Genomic DNA, 15,751 nt, shown 5'->3' on the forward strand with positions numbered 1-15,751 from the left:
AAACAAGTGAAATTATCTGTCCATGCAGCAAGTTTATTTTACTTAATAAGAAATCTTGAAATAAGATTTTTTTAATCCAGAAATAAAAGAACACATTTGAGAATTGAAGAGGGTTAAAATAAGCTTTAAAAAGCTCAATTTAAGATAAAATTACTTTATATCAAGTCCCAAAAGTAAGTTAAATATGCTAAATTACAGTCTTTTTTTATGTTTTGAATTCTTACTTGCAGCAAATGAATGCACTGCAACGAGAAAAATAGTTCTAATACTATGAAAAACTACTCAATATTAGTGAAGTATGATTAATTTGTTTCTTGATTCAGGTTGGCTTATCTTAAAATAGAGCCGAATCAATATTAAATCCAGGCAAAAAAACCTTAAAACAGACCTTTTTCCTAGAATACTCCTTGGCTTCTACTGAAATCACAACCAGGACAGGAGTGATATATGTCAACATTTATTTCTCTCATGAGAACAAAATTCTTTTTTTAAACAATATAGGGCTGCTGCACAATCCCTAAAAGTCTAAATCAACCCTTTAAAAGGCCTAAACAGAGAAAAGAAATTACATTTTTGGCCTTAAACTTTTGTGACAGTCACATAGTCTCACAATGTTGTAAATAATGGCATTACTGACTTAAAACTTTACATGCCTCAGGTAAAGTGTCACTAAGAAAAAAAAACAACAACTTTCATTTGTAAAGCATTATAAGTACAGCCGTTTCTCAGGACATTGCTAGGCAAATTAGGAACAAAGTTGTACAAACGTACTACAAAACTAAACAAACTGCAAATGACCTGATAAAATCCTGCTTGGTATTCACCTATTTTTCAAAGAACGACTTCCACTCAGCTATTGCTTTCTTATATGCACTAGTGGCATCTTGATCATGGATGGCATCAGTGATTACCTCAGTTTGTATGACAGAGAGGACCGTTGCAACACATTTTGGGTATGTTAAGTGCAAGGTGTAGTAATATGCCATCAACACCAACATTCCTTCCTAGAAATCCTCCAAGGAGAGAGTGGTCACTGGTATGTTTCCTACAGCAACAATGCTGGTTGTTCCATCAAAAAGCAGCACTGGGGAGGAGAGAGGCCGCTTCTCCAGGTATAGCATTGCATCTTCACCCGGCTAGAAAAGCACAAAAAAAGGACAAATTCTTCAAGATTTTCAATGAAAGGGTTGCTGTGCATCCAAACAGCTTAAGACACAAAAAGCAATATCAAGAGTTTAGAATGCTCCAACTGATTTACTGTTGGAATAGAAGAAATAAATGTAAAATATCTGACTTACATAAATATGAAATTTTGGAAATGTACACAGCAAAATCTCCAGTGTTAAATTAACACTGGAGAGTGTCTATATGGGTCCACTCCTCTGAGTGTTAAATACAACACTGTTGAGTGTTAAATTAACACTTTGACAGTGTTATATGTTTAAAAGTAACCTAGTCAGTTTTGAAGATTAACAATGGCTAACACTGAGCAGTGCTGATTTTCTAACACTGGAATATTTCTAACATTTTGATTTATTTTCCAGTGTTAGAAAATCAGCACTGCTCAGTGTTAGTCTTTGTTAATCTTCAAAACTGACTAGGTTACTTTTAAACATATAACACTGTCAAAAGTGTTAATTTAACACTGGAGATTTTGCTGTGTATTAATTCTGAGCATGAATTTTCTCTAGTTTGCAGCATTTTTATCATGTCTATTTGTGCTTTTTTTCTCATTTGTTTTTTAAAACTATTTCTTTTAACTTTGTTACATATTCTAGTTTTTGAAGGCCTTTTTAAATATATCATTTTACTGCTTCTACTTGTATCCTAACTGCAATGTGCTTTTGCTCTGTGCTGCCTCTCTGGAGTAGGTTTTGAATAACAATTAAGAAATCCTGAATAAGGAGTAATTTAATCCCTGCTGAATTGAACTTCAACCCACTCTTATTAAGCAGGAAAAGCAAAATAATAATATTAATAATAACAATACAAGTAAATGGAGTACAAGTTACAGTGGCTGGTATTGCAGCTGTTCGCACCTTGAGGATATGAAGGAGAGCCTCACTGGCACTTCCCAGCCGCTTTGGTGGTGTAGTTTTTGAAGGAAAAAGAGATGGAAGTGCATTGAAGAGAGTGACAGTAAAATCTACTGTGAACGGAGAAAAGTATCTCAACAAAGCAATCCGAACATATCTGATGTGTGGATTTAATGTATGAAAAGGCCACTTACCTCCACGTACATCCAAGGGGAGAGGAGGTTTCAGGACCTTCTTCCAAATGCCATAGAACTGCACCTTCGAACAAAACTCTGCCCATCGACCCTTCATTTGATCTATGTATTTGCAGTTGGAGCCACCAATGATGCGACGCAGTTCATCCATCGCCTATGACAAAGTTGTGCTCAGTTAGTCAAGAACTAACTAAACCTATCCAGAGAAAGCAAGGAATTTAACTGAAGGTAGTTGAACTTACATTTCGTATGTCTTTGAAGCACGGGTATGCTTCAAATATTTTTCTAGGCCTGTCTTCTTCCCTTGTAACATCTGCGTCAATAAAAGCTCGTCTGGCCTCAAACTCCAGGTCCAAAATTTGAGCGATGTCACTTTGGTTGGGTTTTGCATTGGGTTTCCTGTACATGTTGCTCAAGGTTTTGTAATGTCTTGCCTGCATCTTCAGGCTGTCATGGTCTGCTAGGGAAAGCAAAGAGCAATTGTAAGACATGGTGTAACTAGACTAAATTCAGATTTTTCTAATCAGTCATTTCTAGTAAGGTTGCATGGTTGTTTTTAAGTATAATATTTATGAGAATTAATGTTTAGGTTAAATATGTTTGAGTAATGAACTGACCCTATATGTCCTAATCATTTCCCTTTGTGTCCTTTTCTTATAATGATCATGGATTTATGTTAATTGTTAGTTTGAACAGAATCAAATATTAAAACGAAAGTTTAAGATGCCCCTGAATAAAACTGTGGTGAAAATAAGGTAAAGGTTGTTTACTGTGTATATCGTTCACATCAGTGTGAACAGTGATTATGAGCTGATGGATAAAAATCTTTTAGGTAATTTGATCTATGACAGAAACACTGTGATAAGGCATGATAGATGTGACCAGCATGAGGATTTACATGTGTAAATAATCAGCACTGAGTAACACCCATTACAACACAAAGTGGTAAAATACTTACTATGGCTAACTGGCAAACTGGAATGAGGGATCTATCATATGTTGATTTTACACACCAACTCGAGTTAATGCCAAACCACTATGATTTATGGAATAAACACTTAGAACGGGGTTCATTGCTGCAACCATATTTTGGAAAGAGCTGTAAGAGGAACAGTCAGACTGAGAGGTAGATAAGGGTGATTGTGGACTTACCAACAACATCATCTGGAGGTGCAGTTGAAGGACCTATATCAGACCTGGGTGCAGAGCATGAGGCTGACTTGGATAATAGTGGTAAAGCCAGCGTAGTATTGTTTGACGTAGTTGGTACAGTGGAGGGTAGCGGCAATTGGGATTCTTTCTCTGAGGAAAAAACAGAAGATGAACAGAATGTAATAACAGGGAATAGCTAGAAAGTTAAGGAAAATACTCAACACTGTATAAATCTTGTGATGCACTCTGAACAGAAAACTGAGGGCAGGTGGTCTCTTTGAAGTTTTAGATGTCCAAAAGTCATTAGTACAGCAGACCAAAGTACACACCTGCATTTGAGTTATCCTCGCTGAGGTCATCATTGCTCTCAAGAAGTGTGGTATAGTCACTTGAACCACTTGCTTCACCACTTAGGTCACCTTCAGTCCCATTGTCTGTGTCATCTGAGCTGAAAAGAGTCTTCCTGGGCCTGCCTCGTTGTGGCATGGAGCCCTGCCTCTTCCTTGGAGACTTCATATTTTGGAGTCGTTTGTACAGTTTGGTGTAGATGGTCAGCTGTGGTAAAATAATATATATTTGTACATCATTTTATTATCTCACTCAATTTTAGATATTGTAGTGGGTAAAGAATGACTTACGTATGGCATGTGTGTGTCAGCATCACGTAACATGGGGTAATAGTCGACAATCTTCTGTGACATTGCTCTCATTTCGAGTTTGGAGGGGTGTCTTACTTCTTTCCCCATGGGACTAGCACGGAGGATTGCAACCATGCTGGTGACTGTGTTCCTTACAAGTCTGCAACATAGCTCCTTCGACATCCTGCAGTCCTTTTCCTTTCCACTGTGGAGCAATGCAAAGTACTGACTGCGCACCATGTCCAACTCTGAATCTGTATACACCACATACTCTGGTGGGTCTGGCATTTTCATTTTTTTGTCAGCAGTGTAGGAAATGGGAGTGGAAGTTTGAGGCTGACATTGTGACACATCAAAGCCGAAGGGGTTACTCTCGCTTGGTGTTTCAGTCTTTGCCAACTGTAGTACTGCAACAACAACCAGCACCGTGGAAATATCAACTGGTGGATCTTTGGCTGAAGTGCAGGAGCCTCAGGTTGTTGACAGCCCGATCACGGTAAGTGTTAAACTAAATAAAATGTAGTGTGGCTTCTGATGACAAATTTAGCTATGTCTAACTCCTCGTATTTGGTCCTATATTACTTTTAATCCTTTTCTCCATTTTTAATCAAGAGAAATTTAACGAGATCTCGCGATATTATACCGCTAGATATTGTTCTTCAAACTGTTACAAGCGATTTCCACTATGGTTGGATTTTAAATCACAATTTCATCCTGCAGGATGAAATAAAAAATAAATAAACAGAATAGCAGTTCAGTGTAGATAGTACAGGCTATGCTGCAGCCGGAGAAGGCACACACTCTGCGGCTGGCATGTCTCCTGGTGAAGTTTGCATCAAAGACACTCTCAGCGCGCTTAAATCTTTCAATGTGGCAGCAATTTGGGTATCTCGTAGGAATTATAAGTGGTGAATACGGTTTCAGGTAAGACACAGAGTATTTGGAAGCACTGTAAAAAAAATCTGTTGGCCAGAAATACTGCCAAAATATGGATAAGAATGATTTTCTTGAAAATTAAATAAATTAATAAATGCATACAATAAAATATATCCATATACTAATACTAACATAAATTCTGAGTGCAAATCTAAATTACGTGATTTAAAAATACATAAATAATTTAATAAATACAACAAACATGTAAAGAAACTAATATCTAAGTGCAAACAAAAATTCATTATTTAAAAAGATAAAATCTCATTCTCATGAATCCAATCCCTAGCCTCATCAAAACAATGGACAACCCCTTTTTTATTGTTTCTTTGTCTTTGATTTCTTTTTTCTTTATTCCAAAGAATGAATATTATATTATCTTATATTATATTGAATACTCACAACTGTAACACTAGTCACTGTCATGCACTTTGTTTTTTAATGGACCAATCATTAGGTGTAACTGATTATACCTGTTATGTAGGAATTTCTATAATTGGCCAGGAGTTTGGAGTAACTTTGTTTTTCTGCTCTAAAGGAAGAAGCTGTTGCTACAACATCCTTTACCAGACATGATATTACCAGATCTGCTGCAGCTTTTGCTATCTGTGTTCAAGAACAGTGCCACTTATCACAGGTATGTTATAGTCTTAATGGATCAATACATTACATAAGGCAATCAATGTCTTACTTGTTCATAATGGAATTCAGAATTATTATTATTTTATATAAATGCAGAATAAGTTACTTTTGTTTCAAATGTTTTCACAGAGAACGGTCAAACATATCATCTCAGGAGTGCAACAGTATCAGGCTGTTCTTTTGGATACGCTCAAGGAAAGAATGAAGACAGTGTTTGAAGATAATGCCGAGGGAACCACTCAGCTTCAAGATGAGGCTTTGGCTACATTTGATAAATTCATGGATCCTTTCTCCACCATTGCATATGGACAGAGTAGAGCCATAGGGGAAATGTTCTGTCCAGTCAACGCAGAGGAAGTAGTAGTATCCCAGAAGATATGTTGGGTAAAGCAAGGTCTTTCAAGGGTCATGTCTTTAAGGAACAAAAGTTTTTACTATGTACCATTAATTGAAAGTCTAAAGCAGTTAATGACTAATGAGAGAATCTTTACCATGTTGAACACTGCACCACAAAGAAGCAGAGAGGGATTCTTCTATGATTTTAGAGACGGGTCCCTCTTTACATCTCACCCCTTGTTTTCTCAGAGGCCAAATGCATTGCAATTAATACTGTACACAGATGAAATTGAAATATGTAACCCCTTAGGGTCCCATGCTTCTGCAAACAAATTGGTCATGTTTTATTATACTTTAGGAAATATTGATCCAAAATTTAGGTCAAAGTTAGCTGCAATACGACTTCTTGCTATTGCTAAAGCAAATGACATTTCTCAGTGGGGTATTGATGTTGTACTGAAAAGAATACTTCAAGATCTATCACTGCTTTACAATGGTGTAAGGATTAAAATGTCAAATGGTGAAATTGAATTGTTTGGTGCTGTTATAGCCATTTGCGGAGACACGCTAGCCCAGCATGAGATTGCTGGCTTTAAAGAAGGGATTGGTTTTGCTTATAGCAAATGTAGACACTGTGAATGCAACTTTGATGATATGCAAAGTGTTTTTGAGGAGAAGAAGTTTGTTCACAGAACTCTGGAGAAACATATCAGGCAGTGTTTTGAAATAGATAAAGCAAGCACAGATTTATTGAAAGCGTCCCTCAAAACTACTTATGGAATCAATAGAAGAAGCAGACTAGTTGATGCTCCTGCATTTGACCTGATCAAACAAACTCCACAGGACATAATGCATGTTTTTTTTGAATGGAAGTTAAATTTGTATTAAAACACCTAATTCTCTCAGGACAATTGGAATTAGACAAGTTTAATTCAGACATTCAAAATTTTCCTCACTCACCTCTTGAAATACGGGATAAACCATGTCCTATTAGCTTTGGCACTTTAGCGGCTAACGACAACAAATTGAAACAGTCTTGTGGACAGATGCTAATTCTTTTAAAAATATTACTTTTTCTTTTGTATGGTGTGGAGAGTGAGTATGTTGTATTTATTAGAAAGTTAATTATGATAATTCAAATAGTTCTTGCTCCCATTATTTCTTTACAAACTGTATTGCAACTGAGAAGTATGATTGAAGAACACCTGTATCAGTTCAAGCAACTTTTTCCCGAAGCCAATATAATACCTAAGCAACATTATATGTTGCATCTTCCCAGTCAAATCTTATCGCTTGGACCTTTAATAAGGAGTATGTGCATGCGCTTTGAGGCAAAGCACTCCTATTTTAAACAGTGGGCTTCTAAGTTAAATTTTAAAAATATTTGTAAATCCCTAGCAAACCACAATCAATTTCTTGAGTGTTGTCAAAATGAAATAGGCACTGAACATCCTATTTTTGCGAAAGAAAAGGAATCCGGGCCAGTATCAGCTGTTAAAAATAATGAATATGTTAGGAAAAAAATTAAAGAATTTTTTGGAATAGATGTCATGCAGTCTGTTGTCTCAGTGAAATGGTATGTTCTAAATGGCAATAAATACATTGCTGGGAAGTCCATGATTATTGCAGACGTGGATGGCACTTTCCCTGTGTTTGGACTGATAAAGGATATCTTTTTGATTGACTCATCTTTTATTGCTTTTGAGTACCAACGCTATGAAACTTTGAATTTAAATGAAGACTTATTGGCATATGAAGTAACTGTGCCCATTGTTGCTCAAGCTACAGAATTAGCCCATGAGCTCATTGATTATACTTCATACTTTTCTATTAGTTTTAGGGACAGTGTGTTTGTGCCAATCAAATACAGTCTTTCTGATATTATTTCCCATAGAAATCACCCTTAAGATTAGGGTTGCACCAAGTATTGGCTTAGTGTAGTTTGTGATGATATCAGTTGACAGTCATTAAATGTTCCCTAAACCAATGTCAGTGTTGTACCACATAATGCTGGCATGCTGTGACAAACAGCTGTCTTTGAAATGTGATTTGTATCATAAATTGTGGTTAATTTTTTTCCCTTATATGTACAACTTTGAAGTCAGACATGATTTTGAATAAATCATATTTTCAACAGGTGCCTTGTGTGAATTTCCTAAATCAAGCAAATTGAGTTTGTCACTCTATCTTGAAACAAGTGATATTTTGAGAGACATCTGGTGAGAGACCTAATGTAGGCTATTTTAAGAGTTATTCTTCCCATTTCTGGATTTCTGTACTAATATAGACACAATTATATGGTTATTCTCAATTTAAGTTTATTATCTAAAATCCAGACTTAGAAACAAGTAAATCTTTTTTAAAACAAGGCAAATAATCTGGCCTGTCTAAAAATAGGATTTTAAATCATGGCAAGCACCAGATAATTTGCAGTGTAGTTACAGGATACCCATACGGCTTCGTTTACTCTCATTTCAGCAGTTGGAGTAAGTGGTCACGAGACCTGTTACCTAACGAGTCAGCTCAGGGTTTCCTGGTCTGTCTGTGCACATTCACACACACTGGTAGCATCAGACCGGTCATCAGCAGCAGAGCAACTGATTTTACAAACTACAATATGTTAAGAGAGAGACACACACCACGAAGACGTTAGGCACAGACTGAAAGCAACACAGGGAAATGAGTGGTGTGTTTGAGAGCAAACGTATGCTCTATAAGACAGTTTACGTTCTTATTCTTTCAGCTGCAGCCTCACGGCTGTTTAACCAGAGACAGCAGGTTAAGTTCAATGAAAATGTAAAAAAACAAACAAAGCTGATGTGCAAGGGTCCACAATTACGTGAGGCTTTACAAAAATTACAAAATATACAATCAAAACATTACAAAAAAATAAGAAATGAAAACAAAAATGATGCACTGATCGCACCTGGGGGGTCATATCAAAGCACTCAACCGCTGCTGGGTCAAGTTAACCGTGTGAGCTCTGACTTATCGCAGCTGGCTAACCTGAAGAGAAGCAACCAAGGCTTTTTATGGGAAAACTATTTCATTTTTGTTATTTATGTTTTTATGTGTGTCGGTGGTTATTGGGGGAAAGCTTCTCAGAAAGGCCTGCCATGTGCCCAGCTTGTAAGTGGGTGGCATGTACAAGACACCCAAGGGAGTTGTTATAGGCAGTGGGAAGGATACAGTGGACTGTATCCATTACTAATCAGCACCCTGAGAAGGCTGCCAGATGGGCCTTTTGGATCATCTGTGGCCCGAAGAGACAGCTAGCAGCCAACCAATCAGATCAAAGATTGACAGAAGGAAAAGTGTGCACACCATTTTGTTGTTACACAATTTTCTGGCTGAGAAACAACATGACATTTTATTTAATAAATAACAAAATCATTATGATATCATCAAGATGATATCAGGGGTTTTGTATGTGCAACTACTTTAAAAGGCCTCCTGACAGATGGAAGTGCACAAGTCCACTGTCATGGTAAATATTACTGTTGCTGCTATTAGTAAGAACATTATTATATTGTTATTATTCTTAAATATTATAGTTACGTTTGTTACTAACATTACTAATTACTAGCATTTATTACTGAAAGCTAGTTATAGTCAAACAAAATGAAATTTGCACAACACCGTTGTTGTTTGGGGTGGTGTGTGCATGCAGAGGGGCTACAGGTGGCTCTGAATTTACTTATGCTGAGTGAAATCGTTCAAAGCTGAAAAACACTCACACATTGAATAAACAGAAGGAAATGATGTTATTAGGAGCCCGATTATTGTTGTGTGCTGTTTTTGTCTTTGTCTGGTTTTGTGTCTCCTTTTTTGGCACAGGTAGGCGGGGCTACACTGAGCCTCTGGCACACCTGTTCTTCACCAGACGCATTCATCAGAAGCGTTCTTAAGGAGCAGCGCGACGCATGTCTAGTGTCGGAGCATTGTCCTTTCAGGAGTGCCTGTGTGCCTGCTCACCCGTGGAGATCATCTTTATTGGGGCTGAAGTTTTGGTTTACATCCCAGCATCCCGCCTCTCGGTCTCTCTCCGTGCCGCCCAGTCTGGCTTCTGATAACGTCCTGGCTCTGCGTTTCTATACACGTCCTGCCTTGTAAATACACTGTGCCTGTAAATAGCTCTTCACTGTTAATACATTTCCTCATTGCAAACCCTCGTGTCTCCTGTGTTCTGCTCTCACTCTCAGATATGTTCTGAAAGAGCCCAAAATAAGGAGCCTCCTGCCCAGTGGGGGTTTCTATTGTTATTGTTAGGTATGACCTCGCTGTGGATCATTTTCTTCAGCTACCTCGTTTTAAATCAATGAACTGAAATTGGGATTTCTTGTACTATGTCCTTTTTTACAGACCGACAGCTCTCACAGGCTCATATGCTCAATGAGTCCCACGTTCATTATTGCTGCTGTGTTGGCTCAGTGGGATCTCTGCTGTCATTCATTCCAGCCACACGCTGTGACAGCCACTAGGTCACTTACACAGGGGTCTTCTCTTGTGTACTTTGTGTAAGAGCAGCAAATGTGATAGTTATCTGTGAAAGACTTGTAGAGGCTCAAAGCTGCCACAGCCTTGAGTTCATTACCTCTCGCTTTCTGTGGTATGTCAGAGGTTGGTCACAGTGTGAGAACGGAGGCTATTTGGGGTATGCATGTACAGCGGTGTGTGTGTGTGTGTGTGGGGGGGGGGGGGGGGGGGGGGGTATGTAACACTTAAATATTTCAGATCATCAAACAAATTTAAATGTTAGACAAAGATAAAACAAATAAACACAAACAGCACTTGCTGCAGAATGTTCTGGTAGCACCACACTTCTGGCTGCCTTCCCCATCAGTCATCAGACAGGTCTCCAGTGTAGCTCCTCCACCGGCGCTGTAGCGGCTTTTCAGTAAACTGCAGAATGAACTCTCCACCAAGGTGGTGTTATCCCCATGTGAACAACTCACCGAGCACTTTAAGAGCCTGTTTGTACATGGGGCCATCATCAGCATATTTCATTTATGTGTGTCCTTGGCGGTGGAAGCCTTTGGCCTGATGTGAACTTAACCGTTAACTACCTGCTTGCTCCTCTGAAGATCAACTCAAAGACTGTGATAAACAGAATTGTCACGGGCCGTGCGATTTCCGTGAGTCATCTCGCCTCGACTTCTGCAACAGCCTCTACTCTGGTGTTAGCTCGTCATCTATTGGCCGACTACAGCTGGTTCAAAATGCTGCAGCAAGGCTTCTGACTGGCACGTGGGAGCAAGAGCACATATCCCCTATACTCACCTCGCTACACGATCTTGACACTTGTCTTTAAAACATTGCATGGACTAGCTCCTATATATCTTTCTGATCTTTTAAATCGGTATACTCCAGCAAGATGTTTGAGGTCTGCGGACCAAATGCTTCTAGTTGTCCCCAGGTCCAGATTAAAACACAGAGGAGATCAGGCTTTTGCTGTGACTGCTCTGTGGAATAAACTACATATCAGGACCTCTCCAGCACTGGATACTTTTAAAACTCGTTTAAAGACCCATTTTTACTCTTTGGCTTTTAATTCTGTCTGAGTCTGTCATTATTTTATTCTTATTATTTTCTTTCATTTTATTTAACTTTTAAATTTTATCTGATTATTTTATTGTTCAGTACTTTGGTCAACAGTTGTTGTTTTTAGTGCTATATAAATAAAATTGATCGATTGATCAAATACTGCGTTACAGTTGCTGCTAATCTATTGATTAGTTTGAAATATCAGGACATGGTGTTCTTGACATGACCTGGTGCTGTATCTGATCCCAGACCAGTGGGATGATTGATATTACTTCCACCCCTCTAATGAAGCCAGGCTCTTACTCCCCTGTAGTTAAAGTACTGCTGGGTTTCCCAGTCCATGATAAACAAAGACAAAGCAAACTTTTTTCCCCTTTTTTGGATAAATATTTAAGTTGTTATAACAACAAAAAAATAGCTGAGCTTTTCTAAGGCAAAGACACAAGATTAAAATTATATCACAAAATAGAAGCAATAAAAGAAAACAGTGCAGAGCTTCCATGTGTGGCATTTGCTTAAAATTGAAAAGTTAAAACAGAAGAGAAGAATGATGAGATGAATGCATGGATGGGTGGATGTGTGATGGAAACTGGAGCTTTGAAACAGGAAGTAGTTTAAATGTATAACAGTAAGTATCCCAGTGTTTCTCTAAACCTTTACAGGATTACACACGACAATCCTGCCAAAACAAAAGGTGGGACAGTGCCAACCACAGAAACAGGATGGCGTCTTCTGGGTCCAGAGGTCATGGAAGATATATCGAGTCATCCCAAAGTGATTCGGATATAAAATGCAAATCACCTGTTGACTGGCTGTTAAGCCACATCCCACGAGGGCCTCTGAGTACTTTCTTATTAAAATGCTCCTGGCAATATTCAGCTTCCTGCTGCTTTGGTCACCCTGTGACTCCGGAGCTTGTTGGAAACCTCTATCAGCGACTAGCTTCATGCATCACAAGTTCAATTCATTGCTTTAATAACAGAGAAAACTCTGCATCTTCTAACTGTAATTCACATCAGAGCTTTAACATTTTCCATCAGTCCATGAAGATCTGCTGTGAAAAAGATGGACCAATGTCCTTTGGGGCTGAATTTGTAATGTAAAAATTGTAGGAAGAGGAAATTGTTCATTAAATGTACTGAGCATGTGAACAGCTGGGAAGACGTTTATCGTCAGTGTTTAGTGCATGACCACTGTAACATCTGACATTAGTCACATACTGCTTTAAATGCAATTCATTATGATGTGTGAGGTTTATTAACATAGCACCAGTTAACAATTACATTTCACTCAAAGTGCTGCCTGTGCATGTAAATCTTCTCTTTGACCACTGGAGCCGAATCTGCCAAATATCTGCAGAGTTCAAGAATCAATACTTCAAATATAATTGTTAATGCTAAGCTGAAGTAAACAGTAACTATTGTTGTTACATTTATTTGGGCCAAATTAATTACATTTAACACAGTGCCAAATCACAACATCAATCACAAGGAACATAATAAGACTTTAAATGATAGTAAATAGTACACATAGTTCAACATAGCGTACACGTCCATGTACACAGTATATACCTGCCTGAAGTCAGCTCTGGAAAGCTGCTGAAACACTGACACTTTCATCATTGTGTAACACAATGAATCCAAACATTATTAATGAAACAGAGACTTGTTGTTATCAGCAGAATATTATTTTCATCATGTATTTGTCAGTGAAAACAAAGCTGTGACAAATGTGGTAAAGATGTAATGCAGAACAACAGCTCACCATCGAACATTCACCCAGCAGCTGCTAAAACAAACAAAGTGGAGTTACAGAAACACACAAAATGCATTTGACATCCTTATAATAATTTACTACGTAAAGCAAAACAGAGAGGATCACAATATCACACCACATTTGTTCTGTTCATCCAGCATGACAGCTGCAGCAAAAACACCATGGAAACGGCCGTGCATTCAATTTAAATGTAGTTTCAGGGAGCAAAGTTCTGGATAAATGCCCTGATATTTTAAAAGTATTCATGTGTTTTGGGTAAAACCCTCAGCGATTTGGCCCACAAGAAGAAAAAGTCATTATGTAGCTAACAGATTATTGTTATTATTATTATTATTATTATTATGGGACTCTGCATGTTTTCCTTGTGTGTGTGTCCGTCTGTGTCTGTCACATTACAGGTTGTCGTCCGCAGACAGTTCAGTGAAGATGACTTACTACTTTCTCATCATGCACTCACAAACCCTAGCTTTTTCCCTGTTATTGTTGGCACTACTGAACTTCTTAAGAACTCATCCATTTATATGCTGTTTATTAATTATGGAAAGGCTTGTTTAATTCCCCCTGCACCTGGTAAAACTGTCCCCGGAGTTGGATGTCATAGGGACCAAGGTCTGAGCTGGAGGCCTGATTGATGGGACAATAGCGGAGACCATTGTGACAACTTCGGTAGTCGACCGGTTCCTCGTGTTTGAGGGTGAAAAGCCCACTGAAGTTGAAGGGTGGGCTCAGAGTCCCCATATCCAGAGAACCAGAACTGTCTGGAGAGGAACTGTCGTTTACAGACTCAAAGGGGCTGCAGAAAGAGCCAAAGGGCCGCAGAGACCTACCGCTACCCGCTGTGGTGGAGCCCCCAGCCTCGGGACCAGGATGGTGATCATAGGCTGCGTACAGAGACAATGACTCCTCGTCGGGTTGTGAGATGAGGCTGCAGGTGTTGAGCTGGAGACAGCCAGCGACAAGGTTAGTGGTTGGCTGAGAGAGACCTTTGCACAGAGTCTGAACGAATGTGAGCAAGTCCAGCCTTTTGCCAGTGCTCAGGATCTCACTGAGAAGCCAGATGTAGTTCTTGGCCAAGCGGAGGGTTTCTATTTTGGACAGCTTTTGTGTCTTGGAATAACAGGGAACCACCTTTCTCAGGCTGTCCAATGCATTGTTAAGTCCATGCATACGGTGTCTTTCCCGCGCATTTGCTTCAATCCGTCGTAGTCGAACCCGGTCCAGGCGAGAGTGGCTCAGTTTCTTCTTTTGAGAAGCCCTTCTTCTGAGCCAAGCTGGATCTCCTGCTTCACTTTCCTCCTCCTTCACTTCAACATCCCTCAGTTCATCCTCCCTCCTGGTATCAAGGCTTTCCTCTGGGGCTCTGTCAATCTCTGGCTTAATCAATTTGACTAATTTGTTAGAGGTCCAACTCATCCTTACTGAACTGATGGTTTGATTGGAGGACTGTTCATCAAATGGCAAAGTCAGCATGCTGTCCTGCACGTTAATGGTGGGGAAAGAAAAATTAGATACAAGGCTTCAAACCTTAGAGGATACAAATCCCCAAATTAGGAAAAAACTGGGTTTTTAGCAGAAAATTTGACTGTACACATATGAAACATCATAATCTCATTGTGCAAAATATCACAACAATTACGAACAACTGGGATATAACAAAAGTCCTTATCATGTGAAAAATACCAGTTGTGATAGATACAGCTGAAATTAATTACCCGGCTTACCTCTTTTAATTAGTAGGCTGTTATTATTTTTCAATGACGCACTAAATAACTTGGCTCACCCGGCTCTCTTGTTCAATTTTAAAAGGTATCGTCCTGAAGCCTCCAAGTATCTCGACAAACACGTTCTCCTCCCTCTTTCTCCTGCTAGCGTCTTCTTCTTGTTGCAGCCTCACAGACACTGATGCCATCTGCTGATGTCCTCTCTCTCCCTCACACACACATGCAAACTAGCTTCGTATCCCTCTTTTCTCTCTGCATCACTCTGCCTGTGCCTCTTTCCCTCTGCTCCTAACATGGTGGATGCTGATCTGAGTTTTTAGACTTCACATTGAGCTGCTATAGTCACACAGTGAGCTGAAGCTAGTTGGGCACTTGTTCCTGTCAGCTGTCTAGCTTACACCTTGCAATGTGCTGTCACATGCATATAACCAGTGGTGGACTGGCCATCAGAGGACCAGTAGCCTAAGGGTCGTTTTGGCCTGCTGTGAATTTTCAACTTGATCTGCACATAGTTTATGGACCACAGAGAGTCCATGCATCAGGTGCAACTCTCGGCACAGACGAGAGCCATAGTGATGCCTGATTTGCCAATATCTTTACTTGTATTGGTAAAAAGACTGTGGTGAGCAGAATTTAGTAACAGGGTATTTATTTATGTACTCATTATCAGTGTTGGGTAAGTTACTTTAAAATAGTAACGTAGTTACATTACTAGTTACTTCTCTCAAAAGTAACTCAGTTACTTCAAGTTACTCGTTACTTTTAAAGTAACTAGTTAC

General features: G+C 39.0%; 1 protein-coding gene, 1 long non-coding RNA gene and 1 pseudogene across 2 annotated transcripts; 1 reads left to right on the forward strand and 2 right to left on the reverse strand.

Moving 5' to 3' along the window:
* Nucleotides 1-824: 824 nt before the first annotated feature.
* Nucleotides 825-4,122, reverse strand: LOC146624936 (uncharacterized; annotated as a pseudogene).
* Nucleotides 4,123-4,438: 316 nt separating this feature from the next.
* Nucleotides 4,439-5,895, forward strand: LOC146624937 (uncharacterized). Its single transcript, XR_014906490.1, has 3 exons — nt 4,439-4,516; nt 5,492-5,590; nt 5,725-5,895. It is a non-coding gene; the product is annotated as an uncharacterized LOC146624937 (long non-coding RNA).
* Nucleotides 5,896-13,782: 7,887 nt separating this feature from the next.
* On the reverse strand, nt 13,783-15,160 carry LOC146624938 (neurogenic differentiation factor 6-B-like). Its single transcript, XM_085361856.1, has 2 exons — nt 15,032-15,160; nt 13,783-14,727 (listed from the first exon to the last, which is right to left on the reverse strand). Exons 1-2 carry the CDS (start codon nt 15,158-15,160, stop codon nt 13,783-13,785), a joined length of 1,074 nt encoding a protein of 357 aa, XP_085217982.1.
* Nucleotides 15,161-15,751: the final 591 nt, after the last annotated feature.

This window comes from Diplotaxodon limnothrissa, linkage group LG9 (assembly GCF_057381915.1).
Source record: "Diplotaxodon limnothrissa isolate DT_005_m linkage group LG9, D_limnothrissa_male_GT1.1, whole genome shotgun sequence".
Classification (NCBI taxonomy): Eukaryota; Metazoa; Chordata; class Actinopteri; order Cichliformes; family Cichlidae; genus Diplotaxodon; species Diplotaxodon limnothrissa.

Excerpts from the sequence above, each read along its gene's own strand:
- LOC146624938 (XM_085361856.1), bottom strand. The coding sequence starts at position 15,160 with ATGGCATCAGTGTCTGTGAGGCTGCAACAAGAAGAAGACGCTAGCAGG. Across the intron at positions 14,728-15,031 it reads AAATTGAACAAGAGAGCCGG|GACAGCATGCTGACTTTGCC; the intron begins GTGAGCCAAGTT and ends ATTAACGTGCAG.